The sequence below is a fragment of the Trachurus japonicus genome, chromosome 18, assembly GCF_045865225.1.
Source record: "Trachurus japonicus isolate A0001 chromosome 18, Traja_1.0".
NCBI classification, from domain to species: domain Eukaryota; kingdom Metazoa; phylum Chordata; class Actinopteri; order Carangiformes; family Carangidae; genus Trachurus; species Trachurus japonicus.
In genome coordinates, this window is record NC_140924.1 from 10321793 (window position 1) to 10341317 (window position 19525).

The 19525-nt window shown below is 43.7% G+C and overlaps 1 protein-coding gene across 1 annotated transcript in view; it reads left to right on the plus strand.

Moving 5' to 3' along the window:
* otud4 (OTU deubiquitinase 4) overlaps nucleotides 1–17672 on the plus strand; it is a 29388-nt gene extending 11716 nt beyond the window's left edge. Inside the window, exons 8-21 of the mRNA XM_085760408.1 lie at nucleotides 39–72; nucleotides 181–283; nucleotides 1262–1326; nucleotides 1452–1549; nucleotides 1654–1754; nucleotides 2645–2828; nucleotides 6606–6756; nucleotides 6857–6931; nucleotides 9226–9868; nucleotides 11333–11860; nucleotides 12129–12169; nucleotides 12800–13577; nucleotides 14427–14497; nucleotides 15147–17672. Of these exons, the coding sequence (XP_085616534.1) occupies nucleotides 39–72; nucleotides 181–283; nucleotides 1262–1326; nucleotides 1452–1549; nucleotides 1654–1754; nucleotides 2645–2828; nucleotides 6606–6756; nucleotides 6857–6931; nucleotides 9226–9868; nucleotides 11333–11860; nucleotides 12129–12169; nucleotides 12800–13577; nucleotides 14427–14497; nucleotides 15147–15665 (3391 nt within the window). The 3' untranslated portion in view covers nucleotides 15666–17672. The remainder of the gene's footprint in view (nucleotides 1–38; nucleotides 73–180; nucleotides 284–1261; nucleotides 1327–1451; nucleotides 1550–1653; nucleotides 1755–2644; nucleotides 2829–6605; nucleotides 6757–6856; nucleotides 6932–9225; nucleotides 9869–11332; nucleotides 11861–12128; nucleotides 12170–12799; nucleotides 13578–14426; nucleotides 14498–15146) is intronic.
* Nucleotides 17673–19525: the final 1853 nt, after the last annotated feature.

Below are 19525 nucleotides of genomic sequence, written 5' to 3' on the forward strand. Positions count from 1 at the left end.
TGTGGTTTTGTTTCATCGTGTGTTTGTTTCTGATTCAGGGTCGAAGCTGGACGACACAGCCAGAGCTACAGGGTAACACACACACACACACACACACACACACACACACACACACACACAGAGCTCAGTTCACCGGCCCAACAGATCAGTAGTAATGACGTGTGTGTGTGTGTGTTTCAGGGTCGTGGTCGCGGCCGGCCGCTTCCTGGCAGAGTGAGGCGTTCACTGAACCCGACTCTGTTCAGAAACGTCGAGTACGACATCTGGCACAAGACGAAGAGAGGTAACAGACACACACACACACACACACACACACACACACAGACAGACACAATGTGGTGCTGATGAAGAAGTGTCTCCTTGTTTGTGAAACCGATACTGAAAGTTCAACTTCACCAAACGCTCCACGGCCTCGTTTTAACAACTCTCCTCTTCTAAAACAACAAGTTGAAATATTCTGACTTGTAGAAACTCAGTGTCCTCACTGGTTTGGACTTGGAGCTTGAATGAACTTTCTTTTACATGAAATCATCACAGATAACCTGCTACGTTGTCAGTCTCAGCTCAGGCTGCACAGTAAACACAACATGACCTCCTCAGTCTCTTAAAGGGACACGGCCTGATTCTCACAACACTTCATCACTTTGTCTTGTAATTAGAGATGTGAACATGTACGAAAAGATGTACATGTGTAAACGGTGCAGTGCTTTCCGTTTAAACGTGTACACGCTAGGGTTGGTCCGAATGTAAGACGACCCGTCTTTTTCAGACTTTTTTCGACAGAAAAAATACCGTCTTATATCCGGGTCAATGTATAAAAATATATATGTATAAAAAATTGCATGTATCGTTTAACGTTTCATTCCGTTTAAACGTTTACACGTGTACATGTTCACATCCCTACTCGTAATGTTATGACTTTTTCTTGTAAAACTATGACTTCATTCTGGAAGTCTGTGAATGTGAATGTGAATGTTGTAAAGAAGAGACAGTGAAAGATAAAAAATAGTTACGGTATAATAATTGTCTCTTTGTCTTAAACAAAGCATCGAGGCGTTGTGTAGCTCATCCATGTCCTTCCTCCTCTCTGTCTCCACGTTTCCTCTCTCTCTGAATATTATATTAATTACTATTACTATTAATTAAAGCTCAACATAGTTTAAAAAAAACAAAAAAAACACTATAAATTATACTATATTATACTTATTACTATAAATGAATGAATGATTAGTGATGTTGGATCTTTGTTTCGTTGTTCCAGCTCAACAGAAGATGGATTACTCCATCGCTGCTGGGATGCAGTACGCTGCAGGAGACAGCTGCAGGGTGAGAGTGTGTCTGTGTGTGTGTGTGTGTGTGTGTGTGTGTGTGTGTGTGTGTGTGTGTGTGTAGACTTGAAACAGTCCTCAAATGCATATTAACATTGTGTGTGTGTGTGTGTGTGTGTGTAGGTGCGTATCGATGGTCGGAGGTTCAACGCCACCATCAAAGAGGTGGCGTCTGACAACAACAGCAAAGTGTTGGTTCATATAGACGGACTGGGACCCAGGTGACACACACACACACACACACACTGAGCAGGTGTAGTTAATCATGTGACACACTAACAGCCTGTGTGTGTGTGTGTGTGTGTGTGTGTGTGTGTGTGTGTAGACTGGTCCCTCTGTGGAGTCTCCGTCCCCCCGGTGACGAGAACAGCTGGAGCACCGTGGTCAACAAGGAGAAGAGGCTGAGCAACGGCTACGGAGGAGGAGGTGGAGGAAACAAACGCTCCTCAACACACACACACATTTAAACACATTTAAAGGGATAGTTCAACATTTTGGCAAATTGGCCCATTGCCATAATCCCTATAGTCATAGCAGTAGGTTTGTTACCTTTAATTGTTGGTGCAAGCTATTTTTAGAACGGCGGAGCAGAGCCGCAAGCTGCTCCAAGCTACACTACAGAGGCTGATGGGATTTCTTGGTTTCCCTCATCAAACTCATCAAATACACAATCCAGCAACTCCAAAAGGCTGTCGTGGACAAGTTGTGACCTGCACATTCACCACGCTATGAGATAATAATGGAACGTTACGAAATTGAGCCGTTTTCGAGGTAAATACAGGGTAAATACAGAGTCTGCTTGATGAAAAACTGTCCCTGAACGCAACGCGCATCAGCGGTTTTGCATGAATTTACCTCTAAAACAACTCTGTCTGGTAACGTTGTGTTATTATCTCATAGTGTGGTGAATGTGCAGGTCACAACTTGTCCACCAGAGCGTTGTGGAGTTGTTGGATTGTGTATTTGATGAGTTTGATGAGTGGAAACCAAGAAATCCCATTAGCCTCCGTAGCGTAGCTCTGAGCAGCTCACGGCTCTGCTCCACCGTTCTAAAAATAGCTTGCACCGACAATTAAAGGTAACGAACCTACTGCTATGACTATAGGGATTATGGCAATGGGCCAATTTGCCAAAATGTTGAACTATCCCTTTAAACACACACACAGACACACACACACACACACACACACACATTTAAACACACACACACACACACACACACACACACACACACACACACACACACACACACACACACATCAGACTCCCTGTGTGTCATTGTTGAACCAAATCCCGCGTCTCTCTCTCTCCCTCAGACTCGTGGGAGCGCGGTCGAGGCCGAGGTCGGGGGAAATCCATCCCATCATCCATCTCCTCCTCCTCCTCTTCGTCCTCTGTTTCCCAGGCAACGGCGCCGGGCTCCAGTGGGCGCATGTTGAAGCAGCACTCGTGGCCCCCGCAGGCCACCGTAGAGGAGCCGGGAGGAGCCAAGACCACCAGGTCAGAGAGTGTGTGTTGTGGGAGATTTCAAAATAAAAGCTGGACTGAAACAAACTTCACGTAGCTGAGGTATTAAAACATCACAAAGGACACAAAAACTATTTAAAAAAGGACAGTTTTAATGTATTTTGGCATTTAAATGCGTTTTAATTGATGTTTTACTGGTGTGATGTCAGACAACTGATTCTTGGCGAAGTCGGAGTAACTTTTTTTTCTCCGAAATAAACAAGAAAAACTATTTGGGTAAAAAAAAAAAACTAAATACGTAAATTTAGAAAAAGTATTTACAAATGAAAAGAAATATAATAGAACAGTATGTAGATTAGGGTTGGGTCCTGAGAATCGAGAATCGGATGGAACCGGTTCTAAGGTTTCGATTCAATCGGAATCGTTCAGAAGTTTTATTTTCGATTCCTCAAAACGATGCTTTAGCAATTTTCATTCACGCTGACCGCCGAGTCCGACCGCCAGTAAAACAGTAAAGTTATGCCTGCACAGACCACCCACAAACCGTGACATTAAGCAGGCCGACACATATTGATTTTCTTTTTTTGCCGGCGTGTAACATCTTATTTCCTCGCAGAGCTGCGCACAGCGCACCTATTCACTCAGCCCCTCCTTTAGCTGCTCTCTCTCTGTCACACACACATCGACAGCGGACGTGTCTGTGAACTCTCCCTCCTCTCCTACTCACTGAAGCCCGTTTAAAACAGAGATCCCGTTATATTTCCTACCCCTCATTACGCTGGTGTTGCTTGTTTACATGGGGCTCTCCCTCACAGAGACGTCCAGTCGGCTCCGTGGCGACCTCCTCCGCTGCCGGTTTAACGGCGGAACAACGATGCTCCGCATTCCGTGTTCTGTTCGTATGTTTTATACAGAACGGCTGGTGGAATCATTTTGCACCAGAATAAAATGAGCACGTGTCAAAACATGAGCATCCGCGAGAGAAAGGATTGTTGTTGGTGCAGAGAAGAGGCTGGCTGAAGTGATCCACAGTTGGGAAAAAAAACAAAAAAAACAATGAAAAAGTTGGCTGAAAGTGAAAACACTTAAAGGGGTAAAGTCACTTTGTGACTTGTTATTTGACACAAACTGTAACCTAAAAATATTAAATATTTACCAAATATTTTGTTATTGTGAAGTAGTGTTTTCACAATACCAACATGTTGGTACCGGTATCGGTACCAACATGTTTTTCGATACTTTTCGGTACTTTTCCAAATAAGAAGAGAACACAAAAAATGTCATTATTGGCTTTATTTTAATAGAAAATCTTAGAACTATAACATATGCATCAGTAAATAATCAGTAAATCAGTAAACAGTCACTGCTGCTGCAGGATTAAAATTCCATCTATATTAATCTGAACTCTTCCTAAATTAAAACATTAGTGGTCTGTTTAAAAATGAATATCAACTTGTTTTCTTTGCATTATTTGAGGTCTGAAAACACTGCATCTTTTTTGGTTATTTTGACCAGTTGTAATTTTTGGGAGAAATTGTTATCAGTAGTTTATAGAATGAAACACAGACGTTCATGTTTCCCCCCCCCCCCCCCCCCCCCCCATCAACGCAATATCGTTCTGTAAATTCATCTCCATGTAGCGCTCTTTCTCTGTGTTCACTCACTCACTCACACAGAGAGAGAGAGAGAGAGAGCATGCCAGTGGTGATCCGCGGTAAAAACAAAACTTATCAACCAGTAGTGTTTGCATTAATTAACGAGTCTGTGGCGGCCGTCTCTCTCTCACACACAGAGATACACACACACACACACACACACACACACACAAACACAGGCACGTGGACAGGTGGCGCTGTGACGGTAAAAAAAAAAAAAAGCACCTTGCTTTGTTTGTGACTCGCTCACTCGCCGCGGCTCAAATTACAATGCGGCGACTTCACGTGGCGACATCACCGCTGCCGGCGGCGCAAAATGAAAGTACCGGTCCCATCTAAGCGCAGTATGGTACCGTTTTAAATGCGTCAGTACCCCGGTACCACTCTAGTACCGGTATACCGAACAACCCTATTGTGAAGTAATTTTATGTAATATTCATTTGATATAATGTAGGCTATACCTTCATACATTTAAGACCCCTATCTGCCAGCACCACAAATAGAGTCTAATTCTGTGGGAAAAATAACTCAGGTTCTCCCTCATTTTAGACCATGCAGACTTTTTTAACCTCCATTTTTAAAAGAATCGGAATCGGAATAGGAATCGGAATCGTTCAATTTCAAACGATACCCAACCCTAATGTAGATGTCATATTCACCACTTTCCGTAGAACGCCGCTGGGCGTCGCCATGACACTCAATTCACCGACAAGTCGGTTTCGCACTTCTGTCTCACTTCAAGCAGAATGGAGCTAGCCTAGCAGTCTGTCTTAGAAGTGTTTTTATTATTATTACAAGTTCATAGAATGTCCTCCGGTACGACATGTGCTGTTGTTGGATGCACAAACAACTCAAGGAAAGTTAAAGATTTTATGAATGGAGCCTGTAACGACCATAAAGCCAATTGCAAGAGTTGTGGATGTCCGGTTGCTACGTTAGCCGCTAGCTGTTGCTACGTAAACAACCGACTTCCGGGGTGGTGTGACGCAATGGATCATGGGAAAATAAAGTGGTGAATACAACAAAAAGCTACAAATAAAGTAATAAAACTTTAAAACAATTGTGACCCGCTCTGGCGAAATGAGTCGGAAGTCGCAACGTTCTATTTTTAGATAATCAGCTGATAACGTGGAAAATCAATAAAAACTCAAAAAAATTTTTTTTTGCTAATTTCAAAGAAATGACATTCAAAAACAATCTCCCAAAGTTTCATTGTCCAGATAATTGAGGAAAGGCACGTAAATGACGATTAAAGTTGACTTACAACTTTTAACCCTCTAGGGAGGAGCACAACATTAGGCTAAATAACTTCTGAACCTGATAGGGACGAGCTGTAAACTGCATCTGAATCGTCAGATTCTCCGCTTTCCGAGGGTCCTTGAATGGTGCATTTATGACAACAAGGGTAGCCACGTGTAATCACGTAGTACGGGGCCAGATGCTCAGCTGAGCGGTAGCAGCGATGCTAAACCGAGCGTTAGCATCGATGCTAAACCGAACGTAGCATGCTAACGCTTGCAGATGTTTTACTAAACATGAAATATCTTCTGAACCGTTTATGATAGAGACGAGCTGTAAACAGCATCTGAATAGATACATTCTGCTTTCCGAGGGTCATTGAATGTTGCCTCTACAAGGCACGTGTAATCACATGGTAAGGAACAGACGCCAGATTCACGGAAGGCTTTGAATCAGAGACGTTCTAAATTGTTTGAACGCATTTTTCTCAGGTTTTCAATCGAAAGCAGTGAGTGGAAGACCATAATTAAAATCGCCATATCTTAAAAATTATCCAATGTATGACTTTGATTGGGTATTGGGTATCATTTTAAAGCTTATTTTCTCCTCTTTCCATTGATACCAAAATCTCAATTTTGAAATTTGGGTCACTGCGACTCATTTTGCTGGATCAGGTCACAATTAATGAGGCTGATTAACTATGGAAGATGAAAACGGCACAAAATTTGCACATTTGAGCGACTTCACGGCGCCAAAAATGTGATTGATTAGTGGTAAAAAGAAGAAAAAGCAGCTTTTATCAGCTGGAGAAGGAGGAGGAGACCAAACACGGAGCTAAAACGACCTCCACCTCCTTCCTTTTCTTCCTCCCTCCCTCCCGTCAGTGCTCTTATTTTGAAAGGCCGTTGCGTTGCAGGAAGTCGGTGAGCTCGCTGGGCTCGGACTTCGGCGCGTCGGAGAAGGAGAAGGAGAAGGAGCGACTGGCCCGCGAGGAGGAGGACAGGAACATGGCGCTGGCGCTGGTGGAGATCGAGCTGCGGGACGAGGAGAGCTTCCCCGCCCTGGGGGTGAGTCATCACTCTGACATCATCACGCCTGTGATGACATCATCATCGCCGACAAACAGGAAGTGGTTTTTAACTGTGTGATGTCGTCACGGCGCCTCAGGCTCAGACGGCGGCTCAGGGCGACGGAGGGAGGAGGAAGGGAGGAGAGAAGAGGAGGCCGCAGAGGAGCAAGACGGTGAGTCCCTGTCCAGATGTGTTCCTGATGTGATGTGATGGAGGCGCGTTGTCACGGCAACGGCAGCTGACTTCCTGTTTCTCTCTCTCTCTCTCTTATTTTACCTCTTTTTCTTTTCCTCTCTCTCCCCTCTCTTTTTTCTTTCTCTCTCTCCCCTCTCTTTTTTCTTTCTCTCTCTCTTTTTCTTTTCCTCGCTCTCTTTTTTTATTTCTCTCCCCTTTCTTTCTTTCTTTCTTTCTTTACTTCCTTCTTTATACCTCTCTCCCCTGTTTTCTTTCTCTTATTTTACCCCTCTTTTATTTCTTTCCCTCCCCTCTCTCTTTCTCCACTCTCTCTTTTTCTTTCTTTCTCTCTTTCTTTTTCTTTCTCTCTCTCCCCTCTTTTTTCTTTCTGTCTCTCTCTTTTTCTTTTCCTCGCTCTCTTTTTTTATTTCTCTCCCCTTTCTTTCTTTCTTTCTTTCTTTCTTTCTTTCTTTCTTTCTTTCTTTCTTTACTTCCTTCTTTATACCTCTCTCCCCTGTTTTCTTTCTCTTATTTTACCCCTCTTTTATTTCTTTCCCTCCCCTCTCTCTTTCTCCCCTCTCTCTTTTTCTTTCTCTCTCTCTCCTCTCTTTTTTCTCTTTCTTTCTTTCTTTATACCTCTCTGTCCCCTCTCTTTCTCCACTCTCTCTTTTTTCTCTCTCCCCTCTCTCTTTCCTTTCTTTCTTTCTCTCTTTCTTTTTCCTTCTCTCTCTCCCCTCTCTCTTTTTTCTTTCTCTCTCTCTCTTTGTTTCTTTATAGTGTATGTGCTGTTAGTCCCTATTGTGCACTTCCTGATTTGGCGCTCCTGTTCCCTGCTTTTATTGGTGCATTCTGTCGACTTTTAAAATATTATGGTTATTTTGTCACTTATGTCCAATTGATAGCTTTCATGTGACGTCACGGCCCGTATGGAACGCCCCCCTGGCGGTCAAAACAATCCACTTCCCCGCTGTCTGCGGCTTAGGACAAGGCAGAAAAACACACACTGCTCCCTGCTGCTTCAAAAATACCGGTGTTATGGCCCAACTGGTGTCTGATTTAACTGGTTACCGTACCGAACAACAGCTGTGCTGCACTTCCGTCCGCAGATTTGTCACAAATTCACAAATCAAGCCGCAGTTCACATGTTACTGCAGCGAATATGCTTCTGTGAGTGAACCTGTTCAGGCAATCTACAGACAGTCAGCGCCACACTACTCTCACTCTGCACAACACTGCACAGTATGACAAAGCCTGTCATGTTAAAGTTACGAACTAATGGAAAACACTCTGAAAATACAATAACAACATCGTCCTCGCCGCGCCGCGGTCGGTCCCGACCCCCGTTACCGTGTCGCTGCCGCCGCGGGCGGTGCTGTTGCCGTGTCCGGTGGCGGGCGGTCCCGCCGGGTTACCATCGCCGCCGCCGCCGCCGGTCCCGCTGCTATCGGACCGCCGTCATCGTTGCCGTCGGTAGCGGTGCGTAGCAAAGTTCCGGGGGGTAAAGGGGGGGCAGCTGGTCACCGTGCAGCCCAGCTAAGGGCTCTGGTTTGTGGGTGAGAGGAGCAGGGAGCCTGGGCTCAGTGGGCTGGAGCTCAGACTGTGGAGCTCAGCGGAGCTGCGGTACCAGGACGGTGTTCCCACACAGGAAAGTTACAGGTACATTTCTACCACTTCAACGAGTTCAGAAACATTATTTTAAGATCAAAAAACTACAAAATGGGGCTTTTAATCAGAAACCAGTTGAACCATAACACCGGAAATATTGGTTGCAAGCGGTGGAGGATGATGGATTCTCCACCAGGTAAAAATGTAAACATCGCCCAACTCGAGCTTCGGCAGGGAACTGGTCATTTTAAACAGCTCGTATACAGCAGCTGGTGTTGAATATGGGTCACAAGTGCCCAAAACTTCAAAGCTGTTTTTATATCTTTCTTTCTCGGCTGCTGGCAGATGATTTAAGTCATTACTCGGTTGTTTGTCCATAGAAAGTCCATTGCGGGGCCATTTTGGAATGTTGCTTTTGACCGCCAGGTCCCTGGGAAGTGACGTCACTGAAAGCTATCAATTGCAACGATTTTAATACTGTATCTGTTCCCACTTTACCTGCCCAGGGACTAACAGGCGGAAACTAGCAATTGTTGCTATAACCTGGCTCAAAGCATCTCTTCTTGTTTTACAAGATTAATGTTTTTTGTGCATTGTCCCTGTTTTAAATAAATAAAGTCATTAATTCATACCTCTCTCCCCTCTTTCTCTCTTTCTCCCATCTCTTTTCTCTCTCTCTCTCTACAGAAGAGTCCAGTAGAAGACGTCAGAGCGCCGTCGCCCTCTGCTGGAGAACCACGCTCCTCCTCCTCCTCCTCCTTCTCCTCCTCCACAACCACTACTGCTCCTGCTGCTCAGACTACTGCTCCTCCCCCCACCTCCTCCTCCTCCTCCTCCTCCTCCTTCTCCTCCTCCTCCTTCTCCTCCTCCTCCTCCTCCTCCTCCCTCCCAGCCGCCCCGACACCTAAAACAAACACACCCTCTTATGCTTTAGCAGCTGGAGCTTCGTCTCCTCCTCCTCCTGCTCCTGCTGCTGCTCCTCCTCCTCTTCCTCCCTCCTCCGTCCCCTCCGTCTCCTTCCTCACCCCCGTTCTCCCACCTGCTGCGTCGTCCTCACCCCCTGCTCCTCCCACCCTCTCCTCCTCTTCACCTATTCCTCCCCTCTCCTCCTCCTCCTCACTTCCTCCTCCTAAACCCTCTCCCTCTCCTCCTCCTCCCTCCTCGGTGCCTCCTCCCACCTTCATCGCTCCCATCGCCCCCTCTGCCGTCGCTGCTCAGGGCTTCCTCCCTCCCTCCTCTCTCCCCCGCTCCTCCCCCACTCTCTGTCACTCCCCCAGTCCTCCCACCTCCTCCTCCTCCTCCACCTCCTCTCTCCATCATGCTCCTCCAGGTGAGTCAGACTTTGCAATATTTATCACAAAATAACTTTTTCCTCGATAGAAAGTCGATCAGGGTTTGGGTTAGATTGGAGGAAACCCTGGAAAAGTCATGGAATTTGAAAAAAAAAAAAGTCATTTTCCAAGTTTGGAAAAGTGTTGGAAACTTAACAACACCCAAAAAGTTTGACAAAGTAATGGATTTTTTTTTCTCACACTAAAAATATCTTCTTTATATTCTTCTTTCTGCTCCATTTTATTCAGATTTGGGAGTTTTTTGTTTTCATTGTATTTTATTTCAATGCAAGATCATTTTTCTGACCGATTCATTGTCCGATATTACCGCGTATCTCACTTTAAGAGAAATTCCTGCTTCTTTCGCTGCTCTCTGTCCGTTGTCTTCACCGTCTTCCTCTGACGTCACTCTACAAATTTCCTGATTTTATACATTTCCAGGCCTGGAAATGTATTGACAATGGAAACTATTGTATGGAAATATATTTATCTATATCTGGGTTTGGTCTTATGTAAAGTTATTTGGGTTTAATTATTTTGTACGCGCTATTAACTACAATCTCCTGGAAAATATTTTGTGATATAATGGCATACAAATTTTAGAATAATGAAAACAAATGATTAATTGTGTAATTTATTTACATGATACGCATCTAATTACTGAAATGTCACAAATTATTAAATTTTTTAAACTGAGAAGACTGGAAAAAGTATGGGATTTTGACTGCAGGTGCTGATTTGCATTGACCATATATGGTTGTGTTTGGGCGTGTAGAGGGCGGGACATTGGGCGTGTTCACGTTGTGATTTATCAATGGAAATTGCGGAGAGCTGTACGTACACACAGTTTGATGGATCTGAAAAGGGTGTAAATATTTTGGGTGAACGCCATTTTTGGCTTTTCGCCGTACGTGAACATTTAAAGGGACAACGAGGAGTTTTGGAAAAGCGAAGCGTTTTTCACACTACATTTATGAGCCTCCGCGCACCGTGAAATTCTTTGACCGGCACAAGACAGACTCATGTTTTCATTCATCAAGAATTAAAGTCAGAGGTTCGAAGACGATCACATATCGTCGTAGTTCCAACCATAAACGGCGATTCGGCGGCGTTATTCTCATGACTCGCCACGAAACCGAAAGTAAAGAAACGCTGGTCGGCTCGCCCAGCATTTCCATTTACCACTAATAACAAAATAACGATAGAGACAAAACCATATATTTATCTAAAATGGGCCCATTAACAAGTGTGGGTAGCGGAGATTCATCCACATTAATATGAGACTTTTTTATTGTAGCGGAATTTTTCGTTCTGCCGATGGAGAAACTCCTCGTTGTCCCTTTAAAAGCAGTTTTACCGTTTTGATGAATGAGACCCCTGAGCCTTTTTAGTCCAGTTCCCTCTCCTGTCTCTCTGATCTGATCTGATTGGTCGTCTCTTTTCTCGTCTCTCGTCTCCTTTAGGTCCTGCTCTGAGCTCTGGAGTAACCATGACGACGCCTCAGAGTCTCCACAGCCAGAACCAGGTCCCAGAGCCTCCAGTGCCCCTCCCCCCTCCACAGACCCAGACCCCCTCCCTCCATCAGGTCCAGTTCTCCTCCCAGTGCCAGTCTGAGATGGTCCAGGTCCAGTCCTCCCTCCCCCACACCCTCCCCCCTGACCCGGCTCAGCCTCCCCCCGTCCCCCACCTCCCTCACCTTCCTCACCCCTCCCATCCCTTCCCCCCGACCCACCAGACCCAAACAGAAACCCCACCGCCTCCGCCTCAGTCCGAGTCCCCGGCTCACCACCTCGTTCCCCTTCCTCTCCTCCCCCAGTCTGCACACCCCCCCACTCCTCCCCCCCAGTCCGTCCCGGGAGCCGTCCCCCTCCAGAAGCTCTCCCAGCTCTACCAGGACCCGCTCTACCCCGGCTTCCCGCTCGGGGAGAAGGGAGACGCGGCGCCGACTCCCCCGTTCTCCTCCAGCAAAGCAGGAGACGACCTGCCTCAGGGTGGGTGGGGCTTAGCTTCATATTCAATAAAAAAAACTTTATTTATTTAAATTAACTGACACAGAGAAATATTTAGAAGCAGTTGGAGCAGAAAAAAATCATTTTTTTCAAGGTTTTATTTTGAATTATCAAGTGAAACCTGCTCAATTCAGTGTCCTTTGATATGTGATCAATCAATACTCATCAGTATCTCTGGCTCTGGAGAGCAACATGTTCATTCTACTTCCTGTCAGACTGATGGGTTTTCTGTTTCGTTTTTCCTCTGCAGATGTGAACATCCTGAGGTTTTTCTTCAACCTGGGCGTGAAGGTGAGTCACAGGAAGTTTTATAAATATTGTAGAGAAATTTCTGGAAAAGTGGTACGATTTCTCCAAAAACATTTATAGAAAAAAGTGGTAAAAATTTACAAAAAATTGTTTCAAATTTCTTAAAAAATATTCTAGATAAAAGTGGTAACATTTCTCCAAAATATGGAAAAATTTCTCAAGAAAAAGTTCTTAAAAAATCTCGGAGAAACTAGAAAAATTTCTATTAGAAAAAAAAAAAAAAGTCGTAAGGTTTCTCAGAAATAAATTCTAGAAAAAGTGGTAAAATTTAAAAACGTTTTCTAAAAATTCTAGAAGAAATTTAAATTTTAGAAGGTAACATTTCTTAATAAAGAAAATGGTAATGATTTCTAAAAAAAATAATAAAATAAAACATTAACGTTAGAAGAAGTGGAAAAATTCTCCCAAATGCTTTTTTTTTTTTTTTTTTTTTTACAACAAACTGGTAAAAAGAAGAAGCTTTTTGGAGAATTTTACCACTTTTTCTAGAAAGTAGAAAAAATAATAGTAATATAAAAGTTTAAGAATTCTAGAAAAAAGTGGTCTTAAATTAAAGTCTGATTGGTTGTATTGGTCGTTGTATTGATCATACCCCCCCCCCCTCCCCTTCAGGCCTACTCCAACCCCTTTTTCCCCCCCTACCTCTACCTCCTCCCCCTCCAACAAACCTTCACAATGCACCAGACCAGGATGCCCTCCCGCCCCTCCTCCCCCACCCCCATCCTCCCTCCTCCCTCCTCCTCCTCCTCCTCCTCCAACCCCCCCGCCCCCCCCCACCAGGAGCAGCACTACCCCCCCCCCTACCCCCAGTACGAGCACCAGCACCTCCACCTCCAACAGCCGCTGCCCGCCGAGCCCTCCTATGCCCAGGGGGGGGGCTACGCCGTCTCTCAGCCGCCGTCTCACAGGATGCCCTCCCCCTCGCTGCCATGGCAACAGCAGCAGCAGCAGCAGCAGCACCAGATGCCCCAGATGCCCCCCCACCCACCCCGGAGCTCCAGCTACCCGGTGCCGTACCCCACTCCTCCTCCTCCTCCGTACTCCGCTCTGCCTCCGCCGTCCTCTCAGGGGTATCACCACCACTCCCACCCCTCCCACCCCCACCACCAGGGGCAGGGGCAGATGTACCCTCCCGCCTCCTCCATGCCCCCCTACCCCCACCCCCACCCTTCCCCCTCCTCCTCCCTGGGGTACCAGTCCTCCTCCTCCTCCGGCCCTGAGGAGCTCCAGGCGAGTCAGGGGCTGATGGAGCAGCTGCAGCCCCACAACGGAGACTCGATGTCGGGGCACGGAGCCGGGCGAGTCCCTGGTCCCCTGGAGGTTCCTGCTGCTGCTGCTAACGTGGCTAACGCTAACAACAACAGGACGATGTTGGTCCAGAACAGCTACGGTACGTCTGTCACATTATAATCTTTATTTTTATATCATATATGAGTTATTAACGGGCTGAACAAAGGGTTTCTGGGTAATGGAGTTCTTTAAAGGGATAGTTCACCCAAAATTGAAATTTCATCTCACTCATTATCTACTCACCCTCATGTTTCGACTAAGGGCTGGGAGAAGTTTCAGAGTCCTCCGTGGCTTCTCTGAGTTACAGGGGGTCTCGGCGTAGCAGTGCATGTCCATATGACGGTTGCAAATGGATACCAACTGTCTTCGTAACAAAAAGACACACCAAAAAACATCCAAATACCTCCATGCTGCTCGTATGTAATGTCTGTCTTGTATTGAAGCCCCGTAATGCGAAATTGTCCCGAAAAAAATTAAATAAGTCTATATTTCATGCTTGTTTGTAATGGAAGCTTCTCTTCCCGGGTTGTCAAAGAGGAGCTTTGAGAAACTTCCGCTACAAACAAGCTTGAAATATAGATTTATATAATTTTTTTCGGGACAATTACGCATTTTGGGGCTTCAATACAAGACGGACATTACATACGAGCAGCATGGAGGTATTTGGATGTTTTTTGGTGTGTCTTTTTGTTACGAAGACAGTTGGTATCCATTTGCAACCGTCGTATGGACATGCACTGCTACGCCGAGACCCCCTGTAACTCAGAGAAGCCACGGAGGACTCTGAAACTTCTCCCAGCCCTTAGTCCACATGAGGGGGAGTAGATAATGAGTGAAATTTCAATTTTGGGTGAACTATCGCTTTAAACTCTGAGGTGGTTTGTGTTTTTGCCACCAGATGGCGCCAGAGGTTAATAACTCAGTATTTATTTTTATTTTTTTCCATCAGGGATGAAGAAGACGCAGGGAGAGACCAAAGCTGTGCTGCTGGTCGACCCCCCACTCAACAACAGGCCGATAGTACGACACAATACACAAGCAGAAATACAGATAGTACTAACACAGTACTAATATTAATGGTGGTATTTACACCTTAGTAAAGTAAAGTAGCAGGATTACTACAGGGTGTGGTGTAGTAGTAGTAATAGTAAGTGTAACAGTACTAGAAGTACTGCAGTATTTTAGGAGCAGCTGTAGTCCGTAACATAGTAATACAATGTAGTGATTGTAGTAGTTGTTTTACACTAGTAACTGCAGTAGTAACACTAATAATACTGCAATAGTAATAGTAGCAGCAGTAGTAGTAGTTGTAGTAACACTAATAATATTGTAGTTGTAGTAATAATGCAGTAGTAGCAGCACTAATAATGTTGTAGCAGTAATAGTAATACAGCAGTAGTAGTAAAACTACAGTAGTAGTAATACTGCAGTAGTAGTAGTAGTAGTAGTAGTAGTAGCACATGTAGTAGGGATAATAGCAATACTACTAAGTTAGTAGTTATAGCAGTAATGGTAGTAGAAGTAGTACTAGTAGTAGTAATACTAATAATATTGTAGTTTTAGTATGAATGATACTTGTAGTTCTAAGAGTAATACTCCAGCAGTAGTACTAACACTAATAGTAATACTGTAATACTCTAGTGTTATTAAACCTGCGTCTCCGTCTCAGGTCGCCCTGGTTTCCAACTGCGACTCCCCTGACGTCTCCATGGTGACCACGAAGCACAGCAACAGCGGCCCCGGCTCTCCGCTACCGTACGGTGGCGGCGGCGGCGACAGTAACCACGGCAACCACGGTAACCACGGCTACCACCGGCTGCACCAGAAGACGTTCAACGCCAACCAGCCGTTCGTGCCGCTCGGCGCTCCGGAGCCGAAGGGCGGCGGCGGCGGCGGCGGCGGCGGCCACCTGGCGGCGTTGCCCATGGCGACGGAGGTTCTGTCCGTCGGCTGCAGCACCGAGGACGACTGGCAGGAGATGGAGGGATTCAAACCGGCGATCCACGGCCACCACCAGCAGCAGCAGCAGCAGCAGCAGCGGGGGCCGCGGCGGCCGTACCGCGGGGGGAGGGGGGGTCGGGGGGGCAGCCGGGGCGGGAGGGGGGTGGGCTATCACCATGGTAACAACCACCACTACCACACCCAGCAGTTCGTCTCCTCCTCCCACAGGGGGCGGGGCGGCTGGTGAAGCCGTCGGCCAATCAGAGGAGAGGACACTCAGATTGTTTTTTTCTTTTTTTCCTTTTTTTTGTCTTTTCGTTCGTTCTTAATCGCACTTTTTTTCTTTCTTTTTTTTTTTTTTGTGGTTTTTGTTCTCGTCGCTACCTGGAGATCCGATACGATCCGATTGGTCGATCGGTCGTCTCCGTCAATCATCTCGTCGTCGTCGTCGTCTTCTCCGCTTTATTCTGAAGTGGAGAAAAAAATTACAATCTCTAAACTCTTCGTTCAGATTCTGCGTCAGTAAAAAAAAACAAAAAAACACTATCGATCTCATGATCAGCTCGCTATCGATCAGCTCGCTATTGTCGGCGCGTCCGAGTTTACACGTCGGACACATGGATTTAAATAACTTATGGGTGTGTGTATGTGTGAGCTGCAGTGATTATTGATTATCTTCATCGCCTATCTATTGATTTGAAGTCATTTTGGCCAAAAACTGTGAAAATCAAACAAAAAAAAAGTTCATATCATCTTCAAAAATCCAAAAAAAATGCTAAAATTTGACATTTTAGTTTGAAAGGAAAGTTTTTGACATTTTTGGGGGGAAGTGTTTTTTCTGCTTTCACACATATCAAAACCAGAAATCAAACTAATTCCTTTAAATGTTGAAGTTTTCCTTTAAAAATAAATGAAGTTTCGAATTTTCTGGCGTCCTTAGAACGCACCAACCATGTCATTTTGGCCCAAAAAATGCGAAAAATGTTCATGAAAAACTGTTCATAACATCTTAAAAAATTAAAAAATTGCTAAAATTTGACATAATTTCAATTTTAAAGGAGGATTTTTCAGGGGAATGTATTTTCTACTTAAAGATTTCGCACATATCAAGGGGTTCTTCTCTCTTTATGCTAAGCTAACATGTTGCAGGTTTAGGATGTATGACATAACCATTTTCCTCACTCACAACTATTCCCTTTAAATGTTGAAGTTTTCCTTTAAAAAATAAATGAAGTTTCGGATTTTCTGGCGTCCATCGAACGCAGCACGTCCATGAAAGCACCAACCATGTCATTTTGACGCAAAAACTGCGAAAAATGTTCATTAAAAACTGTTCATAACATCTTCAAAAATAAAAAATATGCGTAAATTTGGAACATTTTTGACATTTTTTGGGGGGGAATTTTTTTTCTGCTTAAAGATTTCACATAGATCAACATAGTACAGCACAATGTTGAACTTTTCCTTTAAAAGTAAATAAAGTTTTGGATTTTCTGGTGTCTACCGAACACAGCACATCCATAAAACCACCGACCATGTCATTTTGGCCCCAAAACTGCGAAAAATGTTCATTAAAAACTGTTCATAACATCTTAAAAAATAAAAAAATGTGCTTAAATTTGACATAATTTTTCTTTTAAAGGAAAATTTTGGACATTTTTTGGGGGGAATTTTTTTTTCTGCTTAAAGATTTCACATAGATCAACATAGTACAGCACAATGTTGAACTTCTCCTTTAAAAGTAAATGAAGTTTCGGATTTCCCGGCGTCCATCGAACGCAGCAGCCATGTTAACAAATACACGTGTATGTTAAAAAAATATAAAAAACTTCAAAAAAAGTATCTGCCAAGTTTCGCTTCTCCCTCTGAGGACGTTAGCGCTGCGAGCTTGAAACAAACCAACTTGGATCAGATGAGATCTGATCAGAGAAACAGCTTTAAGAGTCGAACTGCTGCTATCGGACGACAGCAGCACAAACCGTGTGTGTGTCTGTCTGTATGTGTGTGTTATTGGGTTAATGTTTTTTATTTGTTTGTTTGTGTCGTCGCTGCTGGTTTCACGTTTCTCTTCCTTAGTGATCGACTCCAGACTTCGTAGAGATTCAGTGCCTTACGTTTGCTACTTTTACCTCCGGTTTCTCCTTCTGTTTTTTGACTTTGAGAAAAAAAAAAGCTGCTGTACAGAACAAAAGCTGTTTGTTTAATGTGTTTACTGGTGTGTGTGTGACTGAAAGAATAAAACTTTGGTTCAGAAGCTGCTGCTGCTGTCGTTATTCTTGTTCTTCCCTTTTAACGGATTGTAACTACTAATATCAGGGTTCCTACGCAAGTATGGAAAGTATGGAAAAGTATGGAATTTGATTTTATACATTTCCAGGTCTGGAAAAGTATGGAAAATGGAAACCATTATATGGAAATCTATTTTTCTTAATACTTCTCTGGGTTTGGTCTCATCTGAAGTTATTTGGGTTAATTATTTTGTATGCGCTATTGTACCTATAGCTACAATCTCCAGGAAATTATTTGGCTACATAATGGCATACACATTCTGAATAATGAAAATAAATGATAAATTGCATGCTTTTTTTATATTATGCACATCTATTTACTCAAATATCACAAATAATATGAATATTTTAACGAGAAGTCTGGAAATTAGGGTCTGGAAAAGTATGGAATTTGGACATTTCAAATGTGTAGGAACCCTGTAATATATTGTTCTACTTTTACTCTTCAGATATAGCTTCATCTATATCAGTAATGGTTCAACAATGTTTTCAAGCTGTCAGTTTTAAATACTGTATTTGAGTCGACTTCAGACGTTCAGTTTCTTCATACTAACCTTCAACAATTCAAGTCATTTCCAACCATTTCATACAGCCTCCTTCTTACATGTTTTAGTTTTACTCCTCAGATATTGTTTCATCTTTTCAAAGTTGCTTCAGTAATTTCTTCACTTAATTCAGCATTGTTTCAACAATTTATTCAGCTTTCAGCATTCACCCGTATTTCCTTAAGGAAATGCATTCTCTAGTTTAATCTAAGTATGTGTTTATTCATCAATTAAAAAACAAAAACAAATGCGGTTTCAAAGGTTGAAACCAACACTGTTAGTCATTGTTTAAACTCTAAACACTTCACTTCTTTTCTTCGACTGATGGTTCAAGTTTTTGCTCATTTTATGATTAGTGGTTAGCATATCTTTAAAAGAAAAAACCCACAAAATATTGAAAATCTTTTGTTAAAAAAGTAATGAATAAATCCTACATTGAAAATATCAAACAAAATAATAACATTAAACGTAATATCATAAATTCCTTATACAATTATTAAATGTATGTGGTCCAATACGTGTTCTCACATTCAGCTCTGCCTGTCTCTTATGTTTTCTAAACATCATAACTACTACAACAACAACAACAACTAGAAAATTTCCTCTGGGGAAATTTTGAAAGGCCCACGGGGCTGCGGCCGGTTTTGCCATCTCTGTCAACATGGGAATCAAACCCACGATCTTAAGGTCAAGACAGAGCTGATCAGACAGACACATGATCATCTTTCAATAAGCACTGATATGGAGGAGCTGTAATCACATTAGGTTAACTGTGTGTGTGTGTAATCACATGAAGTAAGCGCGCATTTGTATGTTATCTGTGTGTTTTGATGTGTCTGTAACTGTAATCACATGAAGCTGGTTCTAGAGTCTGTGTGTGTGTGTGTGTGACTGACTTGACACATGTTATGAGCTGCATCCTGTGTCAGTCTGATTTAGCTGTGTGTGTTTATAAACATTTAAACGAGCGCCAGGAACAGTGCCTGGTGCGATGGCCCGTGGCCCTAATAAGCGGCTTGGCTTTATATCAAGTCAGGTCAGTCACTTTATTTTTGGCATCTTGACATTTTAAACAAGCAGGTTAGGCCACATTTCATTCATAATTGATTTTCATTACAACTATACACAACTCATTATTTACTGCACTGTAACACTGACAAATGAGATGGATTCACCATGCGTAAATTGTGTCAGAGCCACTGCCACACACTGCTGTATTGAATTTGACTGCAGAAACAGTTTGGGCCACATTCTTACATACAGCTCCTTCAGAC